The sequence below is a fragment of the Xiphophorus hellerii genome, chromosome 23, assembly GCF_003331165.1.
Source record: "Xiphophorus hellerii strain 12219 chromosome 23, Xiphophorus_hellerii-4.1, whole genome shotgun sequence".
Lineage (NCBI taxonomy): Eukaryota > Metazoa > Chordata > Actinopteri > Cyprinodontiformes > Poeciliidae > Xiphophorus > Xiphophorus hellerii.
In genome coordinates this window covers 15,963,096-15,984,721 of record NC_045694.1, presented here as the reverse complement: position 1 = coordinate 15,984,721, position 21,626 = coordinate 15,963,096, and the positions used below count along the sequence as shown (strand labels likewise).

Here is a 21,626-nt window from a genome sequence, read left to right as displayed (position 1 = left end):
CCTAAAGCATTTAGTTGAGGTGTTTCTGTCATTTCTATGGTAACGTGTATAAAGTCCTTTACCTCGGCATACAAAGTGCTTCTACGAACATTTGTGCAAGAGTGGGTTGATCTCAGTGGATCCCAGATTGGCACCATGATGGGACGCCACCTGTGCTCTAAGTATAATCCTAAAATGCCATGACTACTAAATATTCTGCACTCAACTCTTGTGGTATTATAACAGGTTGGGAATTACAGCAACACAGCCATCAAGTGTTAAGCCAGATAAAAATCAGTGGGGTCAGCAGATGTTGGGGTGGATAGTGTGCAGAGGTCACCAACTTTCTGCAGAGTAAACAGCTACAGACCTCCAAACTTAATGTGGATTCAGTTTAGCTCAGGAACAGCGTGTAGAGACCCCTTCCTGTTTCAACACGAGTATTTACCGTTCACAAAACAAGCTCCATAAAGACACGGTAACCTGCACAGAGTCCTGTCCTCAAACTGATTACACCTTTGGGATGAATTAGATCTGGGATGACAAGTAGGCCTTCCTGCCCAACATCAGTGTTTAACCTCACAAATGCTGCTATGGAAATATGATGAAAATCTTTCTTAAGCACATTCCTAAACCTGGTGGAAAGGCTTTCTAGAGAAATCAAAGCTGTTGTAGCAGCGTAAGTTGGGTCAACATCATATCAGTGTGATGAAATCTGTGTCTATAAATGTTTATAAATGCCTATTTTAATAAATAAATCTCATTTAAACTTTAATATGCATTAATGTGCGCAGCGGAAACTGTTTCACTACAGCAGAAGCTAACATCTACAGCCGACATCTCTGCTCTTGGTGGTTCAGTCAATCATCATCAAGGAAAAAGAAAGACGCTTTTGGATTGAGCGTCATTAAGCCTTTAATGTATCATTCAGTTCATTGAACAGGAAGTTTATTGCAGATGAGAAAATATGTTACGGAATAATAATTTGTGTTCAATCATAAGAATGAACTCTCCCAAAGTAAAAGTGTGTCAATTTAATATAGCACTACTTTCACAAAACAAAACATGTTTAAAAAAATATGTGTATAAGTAACTTACTGACAATTTAATACTTCGTCTTTAAAAGTAGTGTAATAATTATTACTATTACTAGACAACTAGGACTGAAATTACAAAAAATTCATTAAAAATACGCTTAGTGTTAACTGAATTTCTGCCAATAAACATAAATTATCTAAAGGGTGAGACAATTCATTCATGCTACATTTATTTTCCTAATTTAATCATGATTCTTTTACTGTAATTTTGTCATTCATTGGATTTATTTGTTTGACATTTTTGCACAATCTTCATTACAAAGGCCTGTCATCAGCCAAAGCCAGTGATTCCAGTAGGCTATACACCATTATATCAGATGATTGGCAGCAGTGGGGTTTGAACCCGTTTCCTCTGCTTCTCTATAAACTACAGATGTTTTTACTGAACATTGTGTGACTGGGAAATGTTTAAAATCTGATTCTGCACAGCATCATCCAAACCACAAAGCTTGGTTATGTATGTAAAAGCTTTGACATCAACATAACCCAGCTGTGACGTTGCTCATTTTGTCTGTTCGGTTTCGTTATTATTACTACTGTTTTTTAATAAGTAACAACAGCAAAAATCTTTGAAATCAAAGTTTTTCTTTTTATTGAAAACTTGGCCAAGATTCTGTACAGCAGAGAGGGTTTGTAAAGCATAGGGGCAAGAGGAGACAGTGGCAGAGGGGGCTCCGGGGGACTCAGTTTCCCATGGTGCATCATATCCTGAGCCGAGAATCGTGTGTAAAACATCAAGAGGTACTGAGTTTCCTCTCTGGTGTCTCAGAGGACTGTGGAGGGGGTTTGAACTGAGAGTTTTAAAAAGGGGGAAGCAAAGTGCAGCCCAGAGGGGAGAAAGAGAGAAGTAGAGACAGAGAGGGATGGAGGGTGGATCTGGTTTTTAATACTGGTCCAGCTGGTCGTTCCACAGAGGTCTCGTCTCTGATCGGGGGGACAAACTTGACCTTCTCCTTTCACTCCGTTAGATCACAGACCTTCGAGAGGCACTGAGATGAAGACGTCAGACATCTCTCCCCCGCTCCCTTTTCCTCCGCCCCTCTCCCTCACTAACGCTCTTTCTCTTTCTCTCCTTCCCTGAGCCTCACTTGCTGGCCATGGTGTAGCAGCCGTGTGGGTGCCACTGCATGTCACGGATACGCCTCACGGACTGGAACTGGGGGTAGCGGGCGCCATACTCATTGAAGTGCCTGTAGTCGCCCTTCTCCAGCAGATACTGGCTGCCACGGTATCCAGGGAACTGGTATCCCACCCAGCTGGGAAGAGGAGCGGGAAGGGAAGATGGGTGATTAAAGCTGGGATTTTTGTTTTCCAGATCTTCTCTTTGGTAGTTTAGTACTCACGTTCCACAGCCGACCATGATGCTGCCCACTCTGTCTGTGAAGCCGTAGGAGAACAGGCTGGGAACGTCGTCGTCCATGATCTCCATCTTGCGGCCCTTGAACTCTCCCACCTCATACAGGCAGATCTTGTGCTTCTCGGGGTCCTGAGGGTGAAAACATTGAGAAAATTAAAGCTCTTGGATCTTAATGAAAACAAAATGACATCAGTGGAAGTTTTTTTTGTTTCCTTTTTGTACCATTCTGACAGGCCTGAAGGACAGCAGGTAGTCATTCCTCTGGCAGTTGCTCCAGGAGTCCCAGCGGGGATACTCGCCCTTCTCCAGAATGTACATCTCACCGCAGAAGTTCATCTGCTCAAATCCAACGAAGCTGCAGGAAACACAGAGTCAGGAGACATCAATGCAACAATTTAGGCAAAACAAAAAACAAAAAAAAACACTTAAATGTATGCACACTGCCTGAAACTTACGGTCCACACTCAATGCGCAGGGAACGCACGCGGTCCATGCCCATCTCACACACATTCATGCACTCATTGACGATCTCGATCATGCGACCCTGGAAGTTCTCCTGATCGAACACGTACATCTGGGAGACACAGAACCACAAAGGAACTTACTGGTTATGTGATCATTAGTTTATGTTAGAGAGGGGAAGCTCAGTGAGGGCTGCAAACCTTGTAGGACATCATCCCCATCTCAGACTTCTTGCCCTGGACGGCCTTGCCGTCAGTCTGGGAGGAAGTCTTGGCCTTATCTCCAGTGGACATGATTGCTGAATAAAAATTTTAAAAAAGAAAATTTATAAAATAGGATTTGAGTGAAGATACAGAAAGGACTGGACTTCCAGGTGTGCAGTGTACCTTACCTGTCTATGTGTGTGATGCCTGCGCCGAGCCTCACTCAGAGTGTGTGCGGCTCGGAGAGCGCCCCTCGCTTTTATATGCTGGCGCCCACAGGAGGAGGATTAGGCAGAGAGAAACAAACCTGCTGAGGTCAGAGCGGGGGGACAAAAGAAACCCCTCATCATCAGAGGGGGACGGGCAGAGAGGTGGGACAGAAGGAGGGGACGGGACGACAAATGTAGTGTAGCTTCCATCACTTAAAGTATCATATTTGTAATATTTGATTATTTTATCGCCCTGTTGTTACCAGCATGTCCCAGACAATAAATGGTGCTAGTCTGACTGCGACTGACTTTGAACAATGCAGTTTAAATATGAATTATAACCAATGTGAGAGCATGTAATTAGTGGAGATTGTGTATAAGAATTTTTTTTTTCAAAGAAAGTTTGAAAATGCAAGGAAAAATACTTATTTTAGGGCACAAAATTGATTCTTTAGTTATCCAATCCAGTTGTTTAGTAGATTTGCTTCTCCAGCTGATCTTGAACTTTTCAGCTCCCTGCTTTAAATACTGCAGCAGCAGAGACTTGGCATCCAGTCAGGAACGTCAGTGGGAAAATTCACAACTATTGTTCTGCAAAAGAAGAAAAATAACCCAAATAGGAGCATGTTTGCACGGCGTTGTTTGATTTCTTGTCAAACAATAATGTCAGGTAATTTATAGATCTCTGACAGATCAAGGACACATTTATATGCTGATGATTTATTTGATTATTTGCACTGTAGCACAGCTAGCTGTTACAAGACATTAGAAAAGCAAAAAATGTAAAACTCTTAAAACATTGCTTGAAAAGCTGTGGGATCGTTTTATTTATTGCTGCTTTAAAATAATATTCTGTAGTTCTGATTGTATTGGTGAAACAGTTCTTAGGATTGGAAAGGCTGTAAAAAGCTGAAGCTGCTACTCAAACAAGCACTAAAAATGTTGCCTCTCGTTTCAGATCTATGTCATCAAGCAGGATATATATTTTTGCAATCTTCTTCGCAAACCAATATAAAACACTTGAGTGTCATTTTTGACAGCTCTTTAGGCTTTGGTCATCATTCTAAACAACTGGTTCAAAATTGTTTTAATCATTGAATTGATATTTCTAAATTAAGATTACAGGTGTCAAAAAATGAGCTTGAAATGACGACTCATGCTTTTGTCTAATTTTGTTTGGACTATTGTTACAGTCTTTTTATATGTCTTAGAAATACAGATCAGACTGTGTGAAATGTGGCAACAAGACTGTTAACAAGGACAAATATCAGGGAGCACATTAGCACTGTTCTGGCCTCCTTACTGACTCCCTGTTTATTTACTACATGGTGCAGTTTTAAAGTATTGGTCCTGACATTCAGGGCACTTCAGCCCCTGAATATTCTCAGATTTTATTACAGCCTTACTGTTCTTCTTGGACTTTAAGATCATCTGATCAGAGGTTGTTGGTGATTCATTTTAAAACTGGTGACGATTGGGCTATTCAGGCCTCAAAGCTCTGTAGCTCTGTACTTTTGTCCCTGTGCTGCATGAACCCCAGTGACTCCTCCAGGAAACAGCCGAAGACATTGTTATTCTGACAAGCTTTTAACTAGGCTGATAGTTTCACTTTATATTCTTGTTTGTCTTTGTGAAACACTTTGATTTTAATGTCTGTGATAGCTGCTATAAATTTTACTTACTTATACTAAAAAGAGGATTTCAGCTTTGCTATTTTTATTTCTGTCTTTTATAGCACTGCTTCCTAAAGTTAGGGTAGAGACCCAGATATGGTCAAACTCAGCAAGAGTGAAGTTCTAAATTACAAATTAGATTTTTTGGAGGCTTATTTATGATATTACTTCAAGTGCAGTGCTGATCTAAAGGTACTTAGATCAAAGTAAATAGCAGCTGCACTTTCTTTAGAAACACAGCTAAACACAGCTAAACACATAAACACGGAGCCAGTAGTAAAATCTATGGCACGAAAAACAGCCAGAGAGTACATAGCAGAGTTGGTAGCAGCAATAGTTCCTCCTATTGCTTTGTCTGGGAGAGACGAGGTTAACACAGAAAGACAGGGGCAGGTGTATCAACTATAGAAAGAGAAATCCAGGCAGGGGTCAACACAAAGACAGGGTCAGGTGTAACATAGAAGTTACCCCTGTTATTTCTAATGAGAAGGAGAAGGAATATTTCAGAGTAAGGAAACATTCAGTTCAGTTTATCCTCCAGCAGCCCAAGTCTATAGCAGAATAACTACAGTGAAAACTCAGGATAGCATCAGTCACTCAAATTAAAACCTTTATCAAACAGGACAGTTTTAATTCTGGTCTTGGTGTTTCGCCTCATGGACAGAAACTGGGAGCTGGAGACACAGAGGAAGAGTCTGATAACTGAGAGATCTGTCTCCCATTCTCCTTTTATAAACTCAAAGAACTGCCAAAGAACCTGCAGTCTGAGATGAAACACTCAGATTTCTATCCACATAATGAAGCATTATTATTATTACTATTAAGGGCTTTTTCTGTAAAAAAGAAGGATTTTGAATTCTATCCTGAATTTAAATAGTTGCCAATGAAGAAAAGTGAAAATAAGAGAAATGTGATCTATTTTAAATCTCACATAATTCTCCTTAAATGCTTTTAACTGAATTTGTGCTCCTATTCTTTTCTGTTTTAATAACCATTATAGTATTTTTTAAAAGGTTTATTGGCTCTAGTGGCCTTTATTTGATAGTTAATTGACAGGAAAGCTGGTAATGAGAGAAGGGGAAGGACATGCGGCAAGGGTCGCCAGGCAGGGAATCGAACCTGCGACGGCCGCGACGAACTAAGGCCTCCATACATGGGTTGTGCTTAACCCCTGCACCACCACAGAACACCCCCATTATAGTATTTTTAATCATTACATGACAATTCATTCCATGAATTTATTCATTCTTCTGTAGCCCAGAAATTTAGATCTCTTGGTGCTTTTTACAACAAAGCTTCAGCAACAAAAATAAAAAGATTGGATGCAAAAATGTGCAGACACATAATAAGAAAAGATGAATATCAAATTAAAAAATAACCATTTCCTTTTCTGTCTTGTAACAATCATGATAAAACGATTCTATTAGCAAACATATTTTATTTGTTTTTGTTTACTTGAGACCAAACCAAATCATTCTAACTTCTAACTTGTGCTTTACGTCCAGCTGTGGGATCCAGACCCCAACTTTGGGAACCACTGTGCTAATAAACCGCAATGAGATATCCAAACCAGACACCTGTGCACGTGCACCTTCACCAATTAATGCGCGTGAGCGGTAGCGCCCGCAGACTTTAAAATCTGAATCAGAAAATATGACTTTTACCTTCTCTGTAACATTTCTATATATTAGCTCAGACCTTCACAGATGTCGTTCTGTGTGCCACCTTAATCCCCGACATTCTCCACCCCGATCCCCGCCCTTTGTGCCCGGCAGGGCGCTGGACTGCTGACCGGGGTCCGAACATACCGGAGCGCCTTTTGTTCTCCAGCCTCAGGGGAACTATAGGATCTGCTGAGCTGGTCGATGCGGCAGGACAACAGCGTGCAGCGGTCACAGAGGGTCGCCGGGGTGCGCGCCTCGCCGGCTCTGCCGTGCCATGTGGACATTTTAACAGGAGCGCATAGAGAGACGCGGGCGCGCCCCGGTGAGCGCGCCTCCCGCCGACCCGTCGGTATAAAACTGAAGCGCCAGGTTCTCTCAAAGCTCTACGCGAGGCAGGCGGTAGGTGCGTATCACTCCCGAGCTCTTCCAATAAAGTGCCAGTCTAGGTAAGGAAATCTCTGCTCTATCAGCTCAGGGTCGCTCTCACTCTCAAACCCAGAAGCACTTTTACTGCAACCAGAGCCCAGACGTCCTCCAATTGACACTTTTTAGTAACAACCAATAGACGCAATATAGATTCTCAAATGAAAACCACCATAATTTATTCAAGGAAGAGATAATCTAAAAGTAAGATATTAATTATTTTTGCATTATTTCCCTGTCCTCAATCAGGAGTCAAGATGTACAAAACTACAAGGTCCCCAATGATGCAGCCTTTGGTCAACTCAGGAATGGGCATGGCTCCTTTCTTCAAGGTAATCTCTGGTCCTCTGTACACAAACAGAAAAAAAATATGAGATCACTTTTATTATGATCCTATTAATTTTGTGCTCAGAGTAAAGAAGAGCCAACCAGGTTAGAGAACTTGCTCTGTCTCCTCAGGTGACTGTGTTCGAGCAGGAGCATTTCCAAGGAAAGTGCCTGGAGTTCACCTCTGAATGCTGCAACATCCAGGAGTGCGGAATGGACACCATCCGCTCCATCAGGGTGGAGAGCGGAGCGTAAGTCTCTTAAGGCTTAAATCGATTTTTTTGGAGTGACAGTAACAAGCTGCACAAGTTGAATTTAGCCAAAACAATATCTTTATGTACAATATATTGCATCAAAACTGTTATTGCAACTTTAATATTTGCAAATTGCAAACTGCAATGGAGTGTGTGGATGCAGTATTTATATTTCAGGTAGAATGCATCCAAACTCTGCTTATCTATAACATACTTGGCCAGTTGGGTGAAGCTTCACTGCTGTTTATGGCCACAGCTAACATAGACCTTAATGACTGAAATCATTGCGAGTGGCAGGGGCTGGTAATGGAAAAGAAAGAGCCTTCAAGTTAGGAAAATCTGGGTGAATCACAATTGATATCAGTTTAATAACTTCTGCTTTCCAACAAGGCAACAGAGAGCCCTCTCATAAGCTGGTCTGTCTCTGTGTCTTTGTGTGAAGCTGGGTGGGCTTCGAGCACCACGACTTCCAGGGTCAGCAGTTCATAATGGAGAGGGGAGAGTACCCCCACTGGGATGCGTACAGTGGAAATATCTCCTACCATGTGGAGCGTCTTATGTCTTTCCGCCCCATCTACTGCGCTGTGAGTACATCGTCCTCACCTTGTCCAGCCGACCGACTAACTGAGAACGTGAAGGACATGATCGGTCTCTGTGCTCTTGTCCAGTCCCACCAGAGCAGCCGCATGATCATTTTCGAGAGGGAGAACTTCATGGGCCGCAACGCAGAGCTCTGCGACGACTATCCCTCTCTGCAGGCCATGGGCTGGATGATGCCTGAGGTTGGCTCCATGCACGTGCAGTGCGGCGCGTAAGTTCTAGCTCAAAACGTTCCTCAGGATCTACAGATTGTCTCAGCACAAAGTTGTCCTGTTACTCTCTTTGACCCTGTTCTGTCCTGTTGATGTCCCCATGCAGCTTCGTGTGCTACCAGTTCCCTGGCTACAGGGGTCAGCAGTACATCATGGAGTGTGAGAGACATAGTGGAGACTACCAGCACTGGAGGAACTGGGGCTCTCACTGCCAGACCCCTCAGATCCAGTCCATTAGACGCATTCAGCACTGAGAGGAGAATGGGCTGAGATTGAGGCCAAGAAGTTCCTCTCCCCCATACCCAAAACCCCCTTTTCTCCCTCTCTTCCCATCCCCTCGCTCCTCTTCTTCCTCTTGACTTGAGCCGCCCCAACCTGACAACACCGCACAACGATCCAGAGCCGCTGCCAGAGTGTGATAAGAGACAATATCGCACTGTTAAAGCACAGGGAATTACACACTTCACACACATGCTGACATTAATGATGCTCAGTGTCTTTTTATTTGGTTTAAAGGCTCCTCCACGCATCAGGCACACACCTGAGCTGTATTCTAACCCGACCTCAGCGGAGAGGACAGGAAATCGATCAGACAGGTGTGAAACCTGGAGACCCAGGGAATAATCCCCTCTGCTGAATGAAGCAGAGGTGCAGCTCAGATGTGTTGTTTGTGTGAAGGAAACCGATCCACAGGCTGATTACTAATAAAGTCATTTTACTTCACGTGTTTTTGTTTTATTCCTTCCCTCTTCACTTAAGGCTCAAACGACATGGCAATTATTTAAACAAAGGATAAATTATTTCAGATGGCTTTAATGTGGGCGAATCATTGAAAACAATGCAAAAAGAGAAAAAAACTAAGATATGAATGCAAACTTAGAATCTATCGGATGAAAAGGTTAAACTAAATGGGCCAAAAAAAGCAAACTTTAGAAGATATAATCAAAAGTTTTAACATTTCAGGTTAAAACAGAAGCATTTATTCAGCAATTTTCCAACATATTATCAAACAAATGTCAATCTCTTATTTGGATTTTAGCTTATGTGACATGACATTTAAAAGATTTGAAGGGAAAATGTTAAGTTTTTGGAAACTAAATTTTAAAAAGTGTTTTTGTGCATATAGTCAGCCTATGACAGCGGCGGTTCTTGCATGAACATTGCCCTGGGTGAGCCGTTCGTCCCCTCACTCCCCCACTACAGAGACAGAAACAGTTCCAGTTTATGAAAACGTCACACCCCCAACTGGAGCTGCTAAACATGGCGCTCAGAAACTAATTGAAATGAAGATGCAACAGAATTATTTACGTTTCATCCCACATGGGAAGAGTGAGACAAACAAGACTTATTTACCAATTTTCAGCTGAAAGCAGGCAGCACCTATCAACACAAGGGGGCGCCAGTTCCCAATTTAATGCATATCCATCTAGAAATTTGGAAACTTATTCAGATGCACCTCACAGATAGAGAAGTTGGTTTCTATTACTTTCTAAAGTCATTCTAGTCAGATGCCCATATAAGGAAAAACTGTACATTCCCCTGAGTCAAAACTTTGTGAAACATTTAACATTTTCCTAATTTTACTTTATGAAACAGATCAATTTCAGTCTCATCAGAATAAGGACATCTGTGAAGAGCAATTTTCAAGTGTTGCTACAGATACTTAGCTGGCTGCATGCCTGGACTTTGACTAGGCCATGCTACGACATGAAAATGCTGTAAACCAGAAGACTCCATTCTTCAAACACTGCTTTGTAACTTTTAAAAATATCCCTGATCTTACACATCTGAATCTGATTGCTGAACACATTTACAACTAAGATAAAATACCTCTTACCCTTTGGCTTTAAAACCCTCCAAACGGTTTTGTTGACAGCTAAAACAAACTGAACAGCCACAAATTAGCTGTGAAAACCTGTAAACCTATGAAAATAACTAACTTCTTTGAATCAGATCTCAACATCAATTTCTTCCTCTGAGGAGTCTGTCCAGGTTATGGTGACAGGTTCAGGGGCTGGCCCCGTACCTCCAACCACATCTACATCATCCTCCACAATGACTGTTTCACACGTTTCCGTCTCAGGGTTGCTCTTTGAAGTTGTTGTACTCTCAACATGAGATGAACTAAGAAGATTTCCATTTTTCTTTGGCCTGCCATGCCTTCGTTTTGGTGGTGTTGTTGTCTGTACAGGATCCTCCTCCAGAAAAGGCAAAAGGTTCTGAAAAACAATGGCACAAAGTTAATTTTCTCAAAGATTTTGCTTCATGTAGTTTGGCAGTGGTTCCATTTATCCTTAAAAGCAGGTGAACTAGCAGTGCTCGTCAACAGATGGTGTCATGTTACTGTGAAGTCTGGTCTATACAACCCCGAAATGAAACCTTACCAGCAAGATTCTGCCCATACTATTTTCCAAGAGAGTTTACCAATGTTATCTTGGCAACCGCTTATATTTTATCCTCAGCTGTTGTTGACAATGTATGTGAAGTCATCAATTCAGTTGTTGTTAAGCTACAGACACCAACACCCAATGCATTTGTGGGGGTATCTAATAATTTTAATCATGTGTCACTTTCTGCTACACTGACAAGGATTCATATGTTTCCAAAAACAGAAACTTAGATCAGTCTTATGTTTCTCTAGGTGGAATATAATCCCCTTGTTCAGAGGCAACCTGTTAAGAAGAGAGCTGTGAGAAAGTGATCACAGGAAGCTGAAGAAGGCCTGCAGGTTGTTTTGAGGATACAGATTGGATTGCTCTGTGCACATAGAGGACATCAATGCCATGACTCAGTGTGTGACTAACTATATAATCTTCTGTGTGGACAACCCCATCCCCACCATAAACCTTGGATCACCAGTGACCCAAAGGGACAAGAAGAAAAACCTTCAGGGAGGAAATCAGGGAAATATTGAGGAGTATACTGAAAGCCCTCAAAATCAAAATTATCCCCAAATTAATAAGTCTGCAAGTAAACCTGTAACTGCAAATCAGTGGTGCTTCTTCACAACCTAATAATACCCAGGCTTTCCCTCAGTGTATTATAAGCCTGGCGGGCTACCATGCTTTATTTGTGCCCCCACCAGGCTTAGCATTGTTAATTTATTAGTTTATTTTAATGATTGCCTTTTTTTAAGACAATAATTATCAAGTGATGGTTTCAAATTTCCTGTCAATTTTAAATATTTTTAACTCAAAAACATGGCGGGTGGCTGGAGGACTGCCTTAGCACCCTGAGCACCAGGCTTAGCAAGTTTCCCGGGGGAAACTCTGAATACCAGAAGGTAATTTGTCTTACCATAAAGGTTCTCGCTCACCTGGATTTGTGGATCCCTAAATCTGCTCCTGACTGGGTAGAACTTTGTGACAAAGTGCCTTCTGAAACGGCCAAAATGGGATTTTTTCTTTGATGGTGGTGGACTCTGCAGGAAATATTGCACACCAAAAGTAAGAGTTGACACATTTTCTGCGAGAGCCGTTGTCAGGTTTTAGCTTTGTCCAACTCATTGAATTCCTAAAAGGTTGTGATAGTAGAGTGTCGATATGTTCATCTTACACATTGAACACCCTTTAACAGTCGACCTGTTTGCTGCTGCAAAATACACATTAGGTCATCTTTCACAATTTTTAATAGGAATCTCTTACTCTTATGTAATACTCTAAGATTTTGGAGAAATTGAGCTTTGGGTTTAAATTAGCTTTTAGTGATAATTCTCAGAATAAACAGAATTAAATCTGAAATATAGCACTGTGTCATACATCTATATAAGTTTTACTGTTTGAAGTGAATTATTTAAATAAAATTAAATGGTATTCCAGTATACAGTGATGATCTAGTTTTGCCTATAGCTGCTTTTTAGTGAGACAGACTATCATCTTCAGTTAGCTGCCATTTTTACTCTATTTGAATTACTTGGTCCTCTTCAGAAACACTGAAAATTTCGAAAAACATTAGCAGACTGCAGATAGTTTAGTCACCTTTTCCTCACAGTTGTTTCCCTGCAGCGCCTCTCTGACTGACAGCAAGTTGTCTCTGGCCAGTTTTACCACCGGTGTATGCTGCAGCTGCTTCTCCTGCTGATGCTGACCCGATGTGGCCTTTGAGTCCAGTGGCGGTGCCAGCTTCTTCACCTTTCTCTTCTCCAATGAGAACAGATACGTGTTTGCCCTCCTTCTCTTTGGCCTCCTTGCTTGTTTGATGGATTTGGAGTTTCTAGAGGAAACGTCCTGGGTGTCTGGTAGTCCGGTATAACCCCTCTGTACACCAGGTGTTTGAGAACACCTGGTGTACAGGTGTTCACCAGGTGTTGAACAATTAGTGAACACCACCTTCTCTACACCTTCGCTGTAGAGAAGGTGTGTGAGGGGTTTCCGCTGGGTGTTCGCTCCCCCTCCGCCTTGCTGCGCCTCCTGACTCTGGTCCTCCTCAAACATGTTTCCATGTCTCCTTGGCTCCTTCTTGGCCGGCTCCAGCTCCTCCCTCAATCTACAGTGATTGCCTATGCGCTGTAGAGAAGGTGTGTGAGGGGTTTCTTCGTGAATCTTGGTTGTTTCGTGTTTCCTCTGGACAGCGACTGGTTGTCTGGCTTCTGGAGAGCTCTCAATGAGCGTCTCGTTCTCCTTCCTGGTGTTATTGCTTTCATCAGGCTGCTCAAATGATTGGATTAAGTTATCCAGAATGTCATTCAGCTCCCCCTCACATTGCTGCTGCAGCACTGGCATCTCAGAGCTGCTAATCTGGGCCTGGTGTTTGTTTTGGATAGCAGAGTTGCCAGAAGGGTCGCTGCCTGTTGAAAGACACTGTGAAAGAGGAGCTTTGTTGTTTGGTAAGATGTCCAGATCCTGAAAGACCTCCTCCAACAAACGATCGATGTGCTCAGGCTCGTCCTCATGAGGAGGAGGAGGAGCTGGAGGAGCAAACTGCGGGCTGTAGAGATGGGATGGTGCTGCGGAAACATATGATGCAGCATGAGAACACATCGGTCGAATGGAGGGACTGGAAGACATTAAACTAGGCCCACTGTAGAGGTTGTTGGGTGGATCAGAGTGGTAATCTAGTGTTGGCTGGTTCCTGCAGATTTGATCCGTGCCAATAGGAAGACCGGCCTGGAATCAGAGAGAGAAAACTCCAATTATGACGCAAAAAAATCCAAATATTCTGTTAAACCACATACACCCTGAAGAAAAATGTTATAAAAAAAGGCAAATTTAATCTTAAGAGTAATCTGTTGAAACAGGAATGTGTGTTATTAGGTTTGCTGTGTTTTATTTAATATATTTTGTGGTTTCTGACCTGTAAAAAGTGCTATATAAATAAAGTTTATTTACTTACTTAAGAAAGAGACATTCTAACTGTAGATCAGCTTCAGTTCAACTTAACAAAATGTTTCCCCATAAAAAAATGTCTAAGCAATGAAGCGCTCTGATTGGTTTTCAGTCCAAGTGATTCACAGAACGGGCACTGAAGTGTGAAGACAGTTTGATAAAACACTGTTCGCTCTGGCTCCAGAATATCTATTAGGGCTGGGCGATAAATTTAATCGATGAATCAATTTCTTTTGTTTTCGAAAATTTAATTTTAGAAAAATCAGGATTTTTTTTTCTAGTGTGCATAATTCTGAGTGGTTATATTCCCTCACCTTGGCAACCTGCTGTGTGGTTTTTCTTCTCCCCCGCTGGGTGTTCGCTCCCCCTCCGCCTTGCTGCACCTCCTGACTCTGGTCCTCCTCAAACACATTTCCACGTCTCCTTGGCTTCTTCTTGGCTGGCTCCAGCTCCTCCCTGGTCTTTTGGTGCAACCTCCTACCTACAGCGCCCCCACCCTGACCTGCTCTGGGCGTCCTCACCCTCCACCTGTGCAGGAACAGTTTCTGCAGTTTGCCCACCCCAATCTCCTGCACATCCACTTTCTGAGTGAACGCGCCTCGCCCCCTCCCTCCAGCCCTCCTTCTGGGTCTCCTGGTCCTCTGCTGTCCGCTGTTGGCTGCCTGGGCACCCCTTGGCCTCCTCCCTGCCCACCCCCTGCGAGGGCTCTCCCTCTTCTCCGGGTTCAGGAAGTGGTTGATGAATCCCACGATGTTTCCCTCAAACTGCTCCAAACTCTTTCCTTCCCACTCCTCTGGGTTAAGGTCGGCCCAGCAGCTCTGAGAATCAGCCACACAGGGAGCCGTCTGGGTGGAGAAATGAGGAAGAGGAGCAGGAAGAGGAGCAGGAAGAGGAGCAGGAAGAGGCGCGTACTGTGGCGTCATTTTGGCGACAGATGTGCTTCCAGGTGTGGTGGATTCCTGCAGACAGCCTGGTGGAGCAGAGGTGTACTGCAGCGTTTGGTTTTCTTCAGGTGGATAGATGAGCGTGACAAGCTGATGAGAATCTGTCTGTCCTAAACTCTGGAAGACGCTCATGTCGATGGTCTCATAGGGGACCACTGAGGGGACAGGAGGACATGAGTTGACAAGCTGTTCCTCAGTTTGAGTCCACATGTCTCTTCCTCCACCTGACACCTCCGTGTCTTTCCACAGATAGGTGGACCCATCCCTCACCTCTCTCCTCCATCTGACCAGCCTCCCCTCCTGCTCCTCTGTACTCTGTGGCTCCGTTTGGACCCCTACCTCCGTGTACTGCTCCGTCCCTCCACCAAACCTTCCTCTGCTCTTCGTCACCTCCACCAAGTCGCTGATGCCGAGCTTGGCTGCAGCGTAAATGGCCTCCTGCTTCTCGTCCTCCCCCTCCCCAGCCATCTCTCCGGAGTAAAGGAGCCGGATGATGTGCAGCAGGGTGCAGGCGCCCAGTGCCTGGAACTCCAGGAGACGGCTCTGTCCAGAAGGGGGCGCCGGTGAGGACGACAGAGCGGAGGAGATGTGAGGGCTGATGGCCGACAGAATGCAACTGTGTGCTGGGACTGAAACACCTGATGGTGAAAAGATTAACATAAAAACCGTTTAAACAATATGCATTAGAAAAATAAAGAAATTCCTTTAAATTTTATCTTGTTCTTCAGTCACATTGAGCAAGAAAGCAGCAACAGTGCAAAGAAAACTTCAAAAAACAGCTTGGAAAATTAATAATAAAGACCCATTTACAACATATTACAATAATTTCTGCTCCCCTATATGAAAAACCTAAGCAATATATAAATTTGCACATATTGCATGCAAATATTTGACCCACATGTAATTATCAGTAGCAACCTTGTATAAATTATCAACAAAAATGCATTTGTACTAATTTCTGAGTGAGTTTATACCTCCAGCTTTGAGCAAAGTGTCACAGAACTGGCTGCACTGTTGTTGTCTCTGTAGCTCAGCGAGGAGGAGGGCTTCGAAGCCCGGTTTCTGGTAGCACCACATTTCTCCATCCACTTCAAAGCAGGAGTCAAAAGGCGCAGAATAAAGGTGAATCAGACCAGAAGATAACATAAGCATGTTTTTTTTAATTCATAACAGAAAGACTCGATTATCTGAATCTTTTCATTTTCATAAAAATCCACCTGAAAATCACTTAAAATAAATTCATCACAGAATTTTTTTAAAGTCAATAAAAGTAATAAATGTTTTGTATACTGTATTATATAAAAACAGAAATCACTCGTGTAGGTAACTTTATTTTTCACGTTAAGTGTGTTTTTGTATTAAAAAAAAAACACACTTAACGTGTATTGTATTTTATATTTTGTATAAAATAGTATTATAAACATAATTATCCTATTTATTTCAACGCACTGGTAATTATGAGACTGAAAACCAGTCTTAGGCAAACATTTAAACATAAAATAATTTGACTTCAGTTTTCCTCTTCAACTTCAATTTGCTTTATTATTTAATTATATCAGTTAATTTCATCACTTTTAGGCAGATATATAATGGGGTCCGGACTCAAAGGCAAGTCGCGTGGATCAAGCACACCTGAGTTTAGCATTGCAAACTTTTTGCAGGCTAACTAAAAAAAAACAAACTGTCCAAAATAAGCATATTTAATCGGTCCTGACAGTCCAGCTGCTTAGTTACCACTTCAAACACACCATAATATACAGTCTAATAACTTTACTGAGTTTTATTTCTAAGAACAAACTCTATGCTAGCTAAATGGCTATACAGTAAAACGCGCGCAGGTGTCCGACACTGTCGGTACTTACCGTCTTAAAGGGCCCTAAAATGATTTCTGAAGTCCAAAAATTTTAAAAAATATATTTCATATACATAACACGAACGCATGAATTCAATCTTTCTTCTCTTTTTTTATTTTCGTCTGAATAAAAGAGGTAGAGGCCAGCCACGGGTCATTTTGGTGGTCACCAGCAAAGCGGGATGGGCAACGAGGCAGCAGTTTGCCGCTTCGCCACCAGATGGCGACAGTGGCTCTAAACAATGACCAAAACCGAACTCAAATGGTTAGGAAACCAAAGAGTGAAAATAAAGCCAAGAGGGTTTCTGTACGTACTTCCAGTTTCTTTTGTAAATCAAAACAAAGCGATGAAATCCAATTTTGACTGGATTTTAAGATTTCTGTTGATTTGCAATTAAAATAGGATTGCATTTGTTGTCTACTTTTACTCAAAAATAAGGAAGTGTTTTATATTCACCTTTTTTTTTAAATCTTAGTGTGATTGTAAATTACTCTTACTCTTATTACAACAACAACAAATATTATTCCTCTTGGACGTAGTGCCTAAAACAAAGGAAATTAAAGTTAAAGAATTATCAGAAGAAAATTAAAGAAAAGAGAGAGAAACAGGGGTTAACACTGAAAAAAGACATGCAAATATTAAATATTTAAGGCCAAACCTTAGAAATTCAAACTAAGGATTAAATTAATTAATTAATTAATTAGAAATTAAACTATTCTAACTAATAAAAATCTAAATACAATAATACTATTTTCCTTTAAATCATATTTTTGTAGATCTTATAAATTATAAATACTTTCATGGCACAATAAAAGGTTTGAATTAAATTTAGAAATAGAATTGAAAAGAATTACAGATTTATTATATTTCCCCTGTTATTTTTCAAAAGATTTCATTTCTATAAGGAAAAAAGCTACATATCCAATGATTTTATTTGAAAATGTAATCTCTCTCTTTGTAAAATCAGAAACTTATTAACCAGATTCTTTATAAAGTTAATTTGAATTTCACTACACCTCGGAACGGTTCAGACAAGACCTATAAAATTAAGACATCACTTAAATGGTATCTTTCTCACAACACAAAGTAGGGCAAAAAATCAAAAAGCAACTAAATATATCCTAATATACAGAAAAACAAGAACAGTTGAAGAACAAAGTCACTGACATGATTTAGTCTGGATTACAAAGTAATTTATAAGACTTTTGGACTCCATCGAACCACAGACAGTGACATTATACAAAGAAGGAGAAAATATAGAACTGTGGTTTCCAGAAGTTATCACAAAATAACCCAGAAAAACTTCTAACGCCCTGCAGGCTTCACTAGCCTTCACCAGTATTCAAAACTGAACAATAAAAAAAGTGTTTGGCCAAAATGGCTCCAAAAAAAACAAACAAACAAAAAACCCCACAAATATCTGTCTCATATCACCCAGTAAATATCTTTATGATAACAAAAACCTTTAGGAAAATACTTTCTGGACTGATGTCAGTCGTGAAACTTTATGAAACCGGTTTCTTTTTTCAAAATGTCCCATTTCATCTGGAGTAAAAATAAAATAGCATATGAGAAAAAAGATGAACATACTGGCTGTGGGAGCAGTGGGAGGTTCTGGGGCTGCTTTACTGCTTCAGGACCTGGTTGATGAAAAGGTGAACTCCTCTTTCGCTTTCATGTCGAAGGAAAATGTCCAATTATTAGTTTGTGATCTTAAACTCAAAATAACCAAGATCATGATAACCACACTAAATCTGATTGATATGTTATAGCATAACCATAAAAAGGCATTTAATGTAGAGATACCCTTCATTGTTGATGAATTAAAGCAATTCTGCAGGAGAAAGGTGGACCCAAGTTCCTCCACAAAGATGTAAAGACACATTTCTAGTTATTGTGTGATGGCATCTGTTTGAGAGTAACAGAAACAGTGAACACATTATGCGGGAAGTTACTTTTTCACTTGATTTTGGATCAGACAGAAAAATAAAAACAGAAGACGTCTTCAAAGGAACAAAAAACATTTTCTGGAATTTGCAACAAAGAGCAGCATGTGCATTTTTTCTCCTCTGTTTCCTCCTAAAAAATGCATAAGGCATAATGGTGACTCCATGAGCCTCCATTAGTTACAAAGCATAATGCAGAATTATAAGCCGAGTCCAGACACAGCATGATAACAAGATTTATGAGATTCAATTTCATTCTTCTGAAATCATTTGTTTCAACCTTGGTGTCATAACAAACTATTGATGATAGTACCAGAAAAAGCCTAAGTCATGTTATTATATAAAAACCACATAATCTCTCTGTGTTTGACAGCAAGCAGCAGAACAGGTGTTAAAACAAACAAGAATAAACAGGCCACTGCTTGTTTACGCGTTAACGATGGCTCCGACAAAGACAGGACTCTTGCTTCCTAAAGGTACAGTATGTTTTTTAGGCATGCAACTCGTTCATCTGCCCATTGAGCCTTTTCCTAAGCAGATAAGAAAAGACGGTGAGCCCCCAGCAGTCCTCACAGTTATGAGTAGGTTGTTTGCGTGCTGAGCCATGGAGATGGTAACACAACGCAGGCATTTTGGTACTAAAACAACAAGTGTTGAAATGTTTCTGAGCGCAACCAGCTCAAATTTCTAATGAGCTTTAACATCTTTCAGACTGAAACACTGGCATACATTTTTAAAAATGTATATTTTAGGGTGTTATATTTCTAGTAGTTAATAGATGTTACTGTGATAATAAAATGCTAGAGCTGATAGAAGCGAACAATCTCTATAAAACAAAACAAAAAACAACTGGCTCAGTTAAGTAACTGACTTGGCAGTATATTTGATTAAACATGTTTATTTTTTTTTATAAAACTCATATTTTCCACCTCTTTTGGCATAAAACAATCTCATCATCAGGAAAGAGACACAGTTAGCAATAATTATGCTTGATCATTGAGTATCTGAAGAAAACACCCCCATATGATGTAATAGTTTATTCTTGGAAAACTCTTGCTCAGCTCTGACAGTAATTGTTGATTGGGAGAATATTAGTCATTTCCTCTTATCAACCTACAGATCCTTACCCAGAAGTCATTTCTACTAGATCAACACCTTTAATTAACTCGCTGACATTGTTTTAATTTTAGAAATCGGATTTAATTTCTTGGTGACTGTACCCAGACGCATCAACGGAGGCCCAAACCATTATTCTCCCATTTCATATTTTCCACAGAAGTGACACAATATAAAACTTTACACAAACAACAAGATCAGATTTTGGTCTTATCCCTCCAGTCAGTATTTGGAACATTCTTCGGTTACGTCGAACCGGAAAGAAGCATCTTCTCCAGTTTACGATGTATCGTTGAGTCTGAGCACACCGTTAAGGACTTGGACAAAGGACGGGGAGGGGACCGCGGTGAAAACCTTTGTAGGGGACGGAGGCTCTTGCGGAGGAGTTGGTCGTGGCCATCGCTCATAAAACTTGACAAAGAAGAGCGGGTCTTTGAAGGGCCCTCCATAGATGATAGCCTGCATCAGATAGACGAGGGCCACAACCATGAAGCTGATGAGGAAGAAGGGGAGGAAGGGTCTCAAGTGGTGCCAGGCAACACCGACTCCATAGCTGAGGCTGCTGAGCCCATTCTGGTGGCCAGTGTGGGTTGTGTGACGGGAGGAGTCTGGGGCAGGAGTGTTATCCAAAGACTCCTCAGGTGAATTTGAAAAGGACGAAGAGGGGCCCTCAGCTGAATCCATGGGTTGTCCTGCAATACAAGTCCCTTCTTTGCACCCAAACCGATACTGTAGGTACTCACATTACTCCCCGGAAAAAAAATAAAAAAAAGAAACAGCCAGTGAGATTATGAAGACGTAAGGATGAAGCCAAACTTAATCTCCCCTGTGCTGTGGTTCCTCTGACGTGGACTCCTGCTGTGATTAATCCAAAGATAAAATCCCTCAAAAAACCAGTCCTTCGTCTCCCGTCCTGCAGGCCTCCCAGTCGAATCCCCCCCCCTCAGATAAACTGCGCACTGACATTAAATGTTCCTCCTTCTCTTTGAGCTCCGGACAGACCGAGAGGAATCAAAGAGCAGCAGGGAAGCCATAAATAGATTTGACACCCAATGACAGGACACGTGTAAGGAAGAGTGCTGCTACTTTTGGTGATCTCGGTTTTAACGGCTGCGTGTGTGCCAGGAGAACAGGTTAAAATATTACACACATGTACGTTCACAGGGTGGCTTTCAGAGACCTGGTCACACATGCAGGTCAGAAATGTGCTTGCACCAGTGAGAGGGCCTTAATGTTTCTCACTTGTTTATTACAGTTCTAATAATACAGCTTTGACTAAAGAGTTCTTACATTAAAACAGGTGCAGCTGGAGGATTTTACAGCTAGTAAAAACTTTATAGAGTCTCAAAGCTCTGTTAAAACGCTATCATTTACTTATTTGGTGTATTTTAAACCCAGCAGTTAAAAATATAATTTGTCTTAAGAAGATGTCAACAGGATGGCAAGACATTTAACAAGACATTTAAAGTGTCTTGTAAAAGTGTTTTTCACATTTTATCGTCTTACAGCCACAAACATGAATGTACATCATTGGTGTTTTTATCATGGAAATAAAGCATTACTGTGAGGTGAATTTTAGATTTGTTTTACAAATAAAATGTGAAAAGTTTGGTCATTCATTTTTGTTAAGTATCCAGGAATGAACGTTTGGATCGACCTTTTCTTGCTCTCACAGCTGAAGGTCTTTGCAGATGTGGAAACCAACATTTTTCTCCATCCTTGCTAAAATATTTTAAGCTCAGTTAATTAGTTAAAGTGTCTGTCATCCTAACCCAATAATATGCTTTGCTCAAAAGCAATCCATTGTAGCTCTGACTGCATGTTTAAGGCCATTGTCCTGCTGAAAGGTGAAACCTCCTGCAATCTCAATCTCTAACCTCCAGTGAAGTTTGGAGTTTGAAATCCAATCCAATCTCAAGTCTAGTGAAGCTTTTCTTTCATGATTACCCTGTATTTAGTTTTTCTTCTTGTCATTACATGTTT

At 41.3% G+C, this 21,626-nt stretch overlaps 3 protein-coding genes and 1 long non-coding RNA gene across 6 annotated transcripts; 1 reads left to right on the top strand and 3 right to left on the bottom strand.

Moving 5' to 3' along the window:
- Positions 1-1,644: 1,644 nt before the first annotated feature.
- crybb1l1 (crystallin, beta B1, like 1) lies at positions 1,645-3,442 on the bottom strand. The gene is made up of 6 exons (XM_032554646.1): positions 3,287-3,442; positions 3,096-3,193; positions 2,889-3,007; positions 2,656-2,788; positions 2,420-2,562; positions 1,645-2,332 (listed from the first exon to the last, which is right to left on the bottom strand). Exons 2-6 carry the CDS (start codon positions 3,186-3,188, stop codon positions 2,161-2,163), a joined length of 660 nt encoding a protein of 219 aa, XP_032410537.1. The 5' UTR covers positions 3,189-3,193; positions 3,287-3,442; the 3' UTR covers positions 1,645-2,160.
- Positions 3,443-7,003: 3,561 nt separating this feature from the next.
- cryba1l1 (crystallin, beta A1, like 1) lies at positions 7,004-9,183 on the top strand. 3 transcript variants are annotated; one of them, XM_032554647.1, is made up of 6 exons: positions 7,004-7,090; positions 7,317-7,399; positions 7,527-7,645; positions 8,091-8,232; positions 8,317-8,459; positions 8,567-8,714. In XM_032554647.1, exons 2-6 carry the CDS (start codon positions 7,325-7,327, stop codon positions 8,712-8,714), a joined length of 627 nt encoding a protein of 208 aa, XP_032410538.1. In that variant the 5' UTR covers positions 7,004-7,090; positions 7,317-7,324. The 3 variants fall into 3 exon arrangements, with proteins under 3 accessions (XP_032410538.1, XP_032410540.1, XP_032410539.1); XM_032554649.1 differs by having other exon boundaries at positions 7,020-7,090; positions 7,320-7,399; XM_032554648.1 differs by lacking the exon at positions 7,004-7,090 and having other exon boundaries at positions 7,325-7,399; positions 8,567-9,183.
- Positions 8,905-11,877, bottom strand: LOC116714234 (uncharacterized). The gene is made up of 2 exons (XR_004338028.1): positions 11,777-11,877; positions 8,905-10,679 (listed from the first exon to the last, which is right to left on the bottom strand). It is a non-coding gene; the product is annotated as an uncharacterized LOC116714234 (long non-coding RNA).
- A 533-nt stretch (positions 11,878-12,410) lies between these two features.
- LOC116714888 (uncharacterized) lies at positions 12,411-15,805 on the bottom strand. The gene is made up of 3 exons (XM_032555685.1): positions 15,703-15,805; positions 14,099-15,366; positions 12,411-13,565 (listed from the first exon to the last, which is right to left on the bottom strand). The coding sequence occupies exons 1-3, from the start codon at positions 15,803-15,805 to the stop codon at positions 12,411-12,413; spliced, it is 2,526 nt and encodes an 841-aa protein (XP_032411576.1).
- Between the last annotated feature and the right edge of the window lie 5,821 nt (positions 15,806-21,626).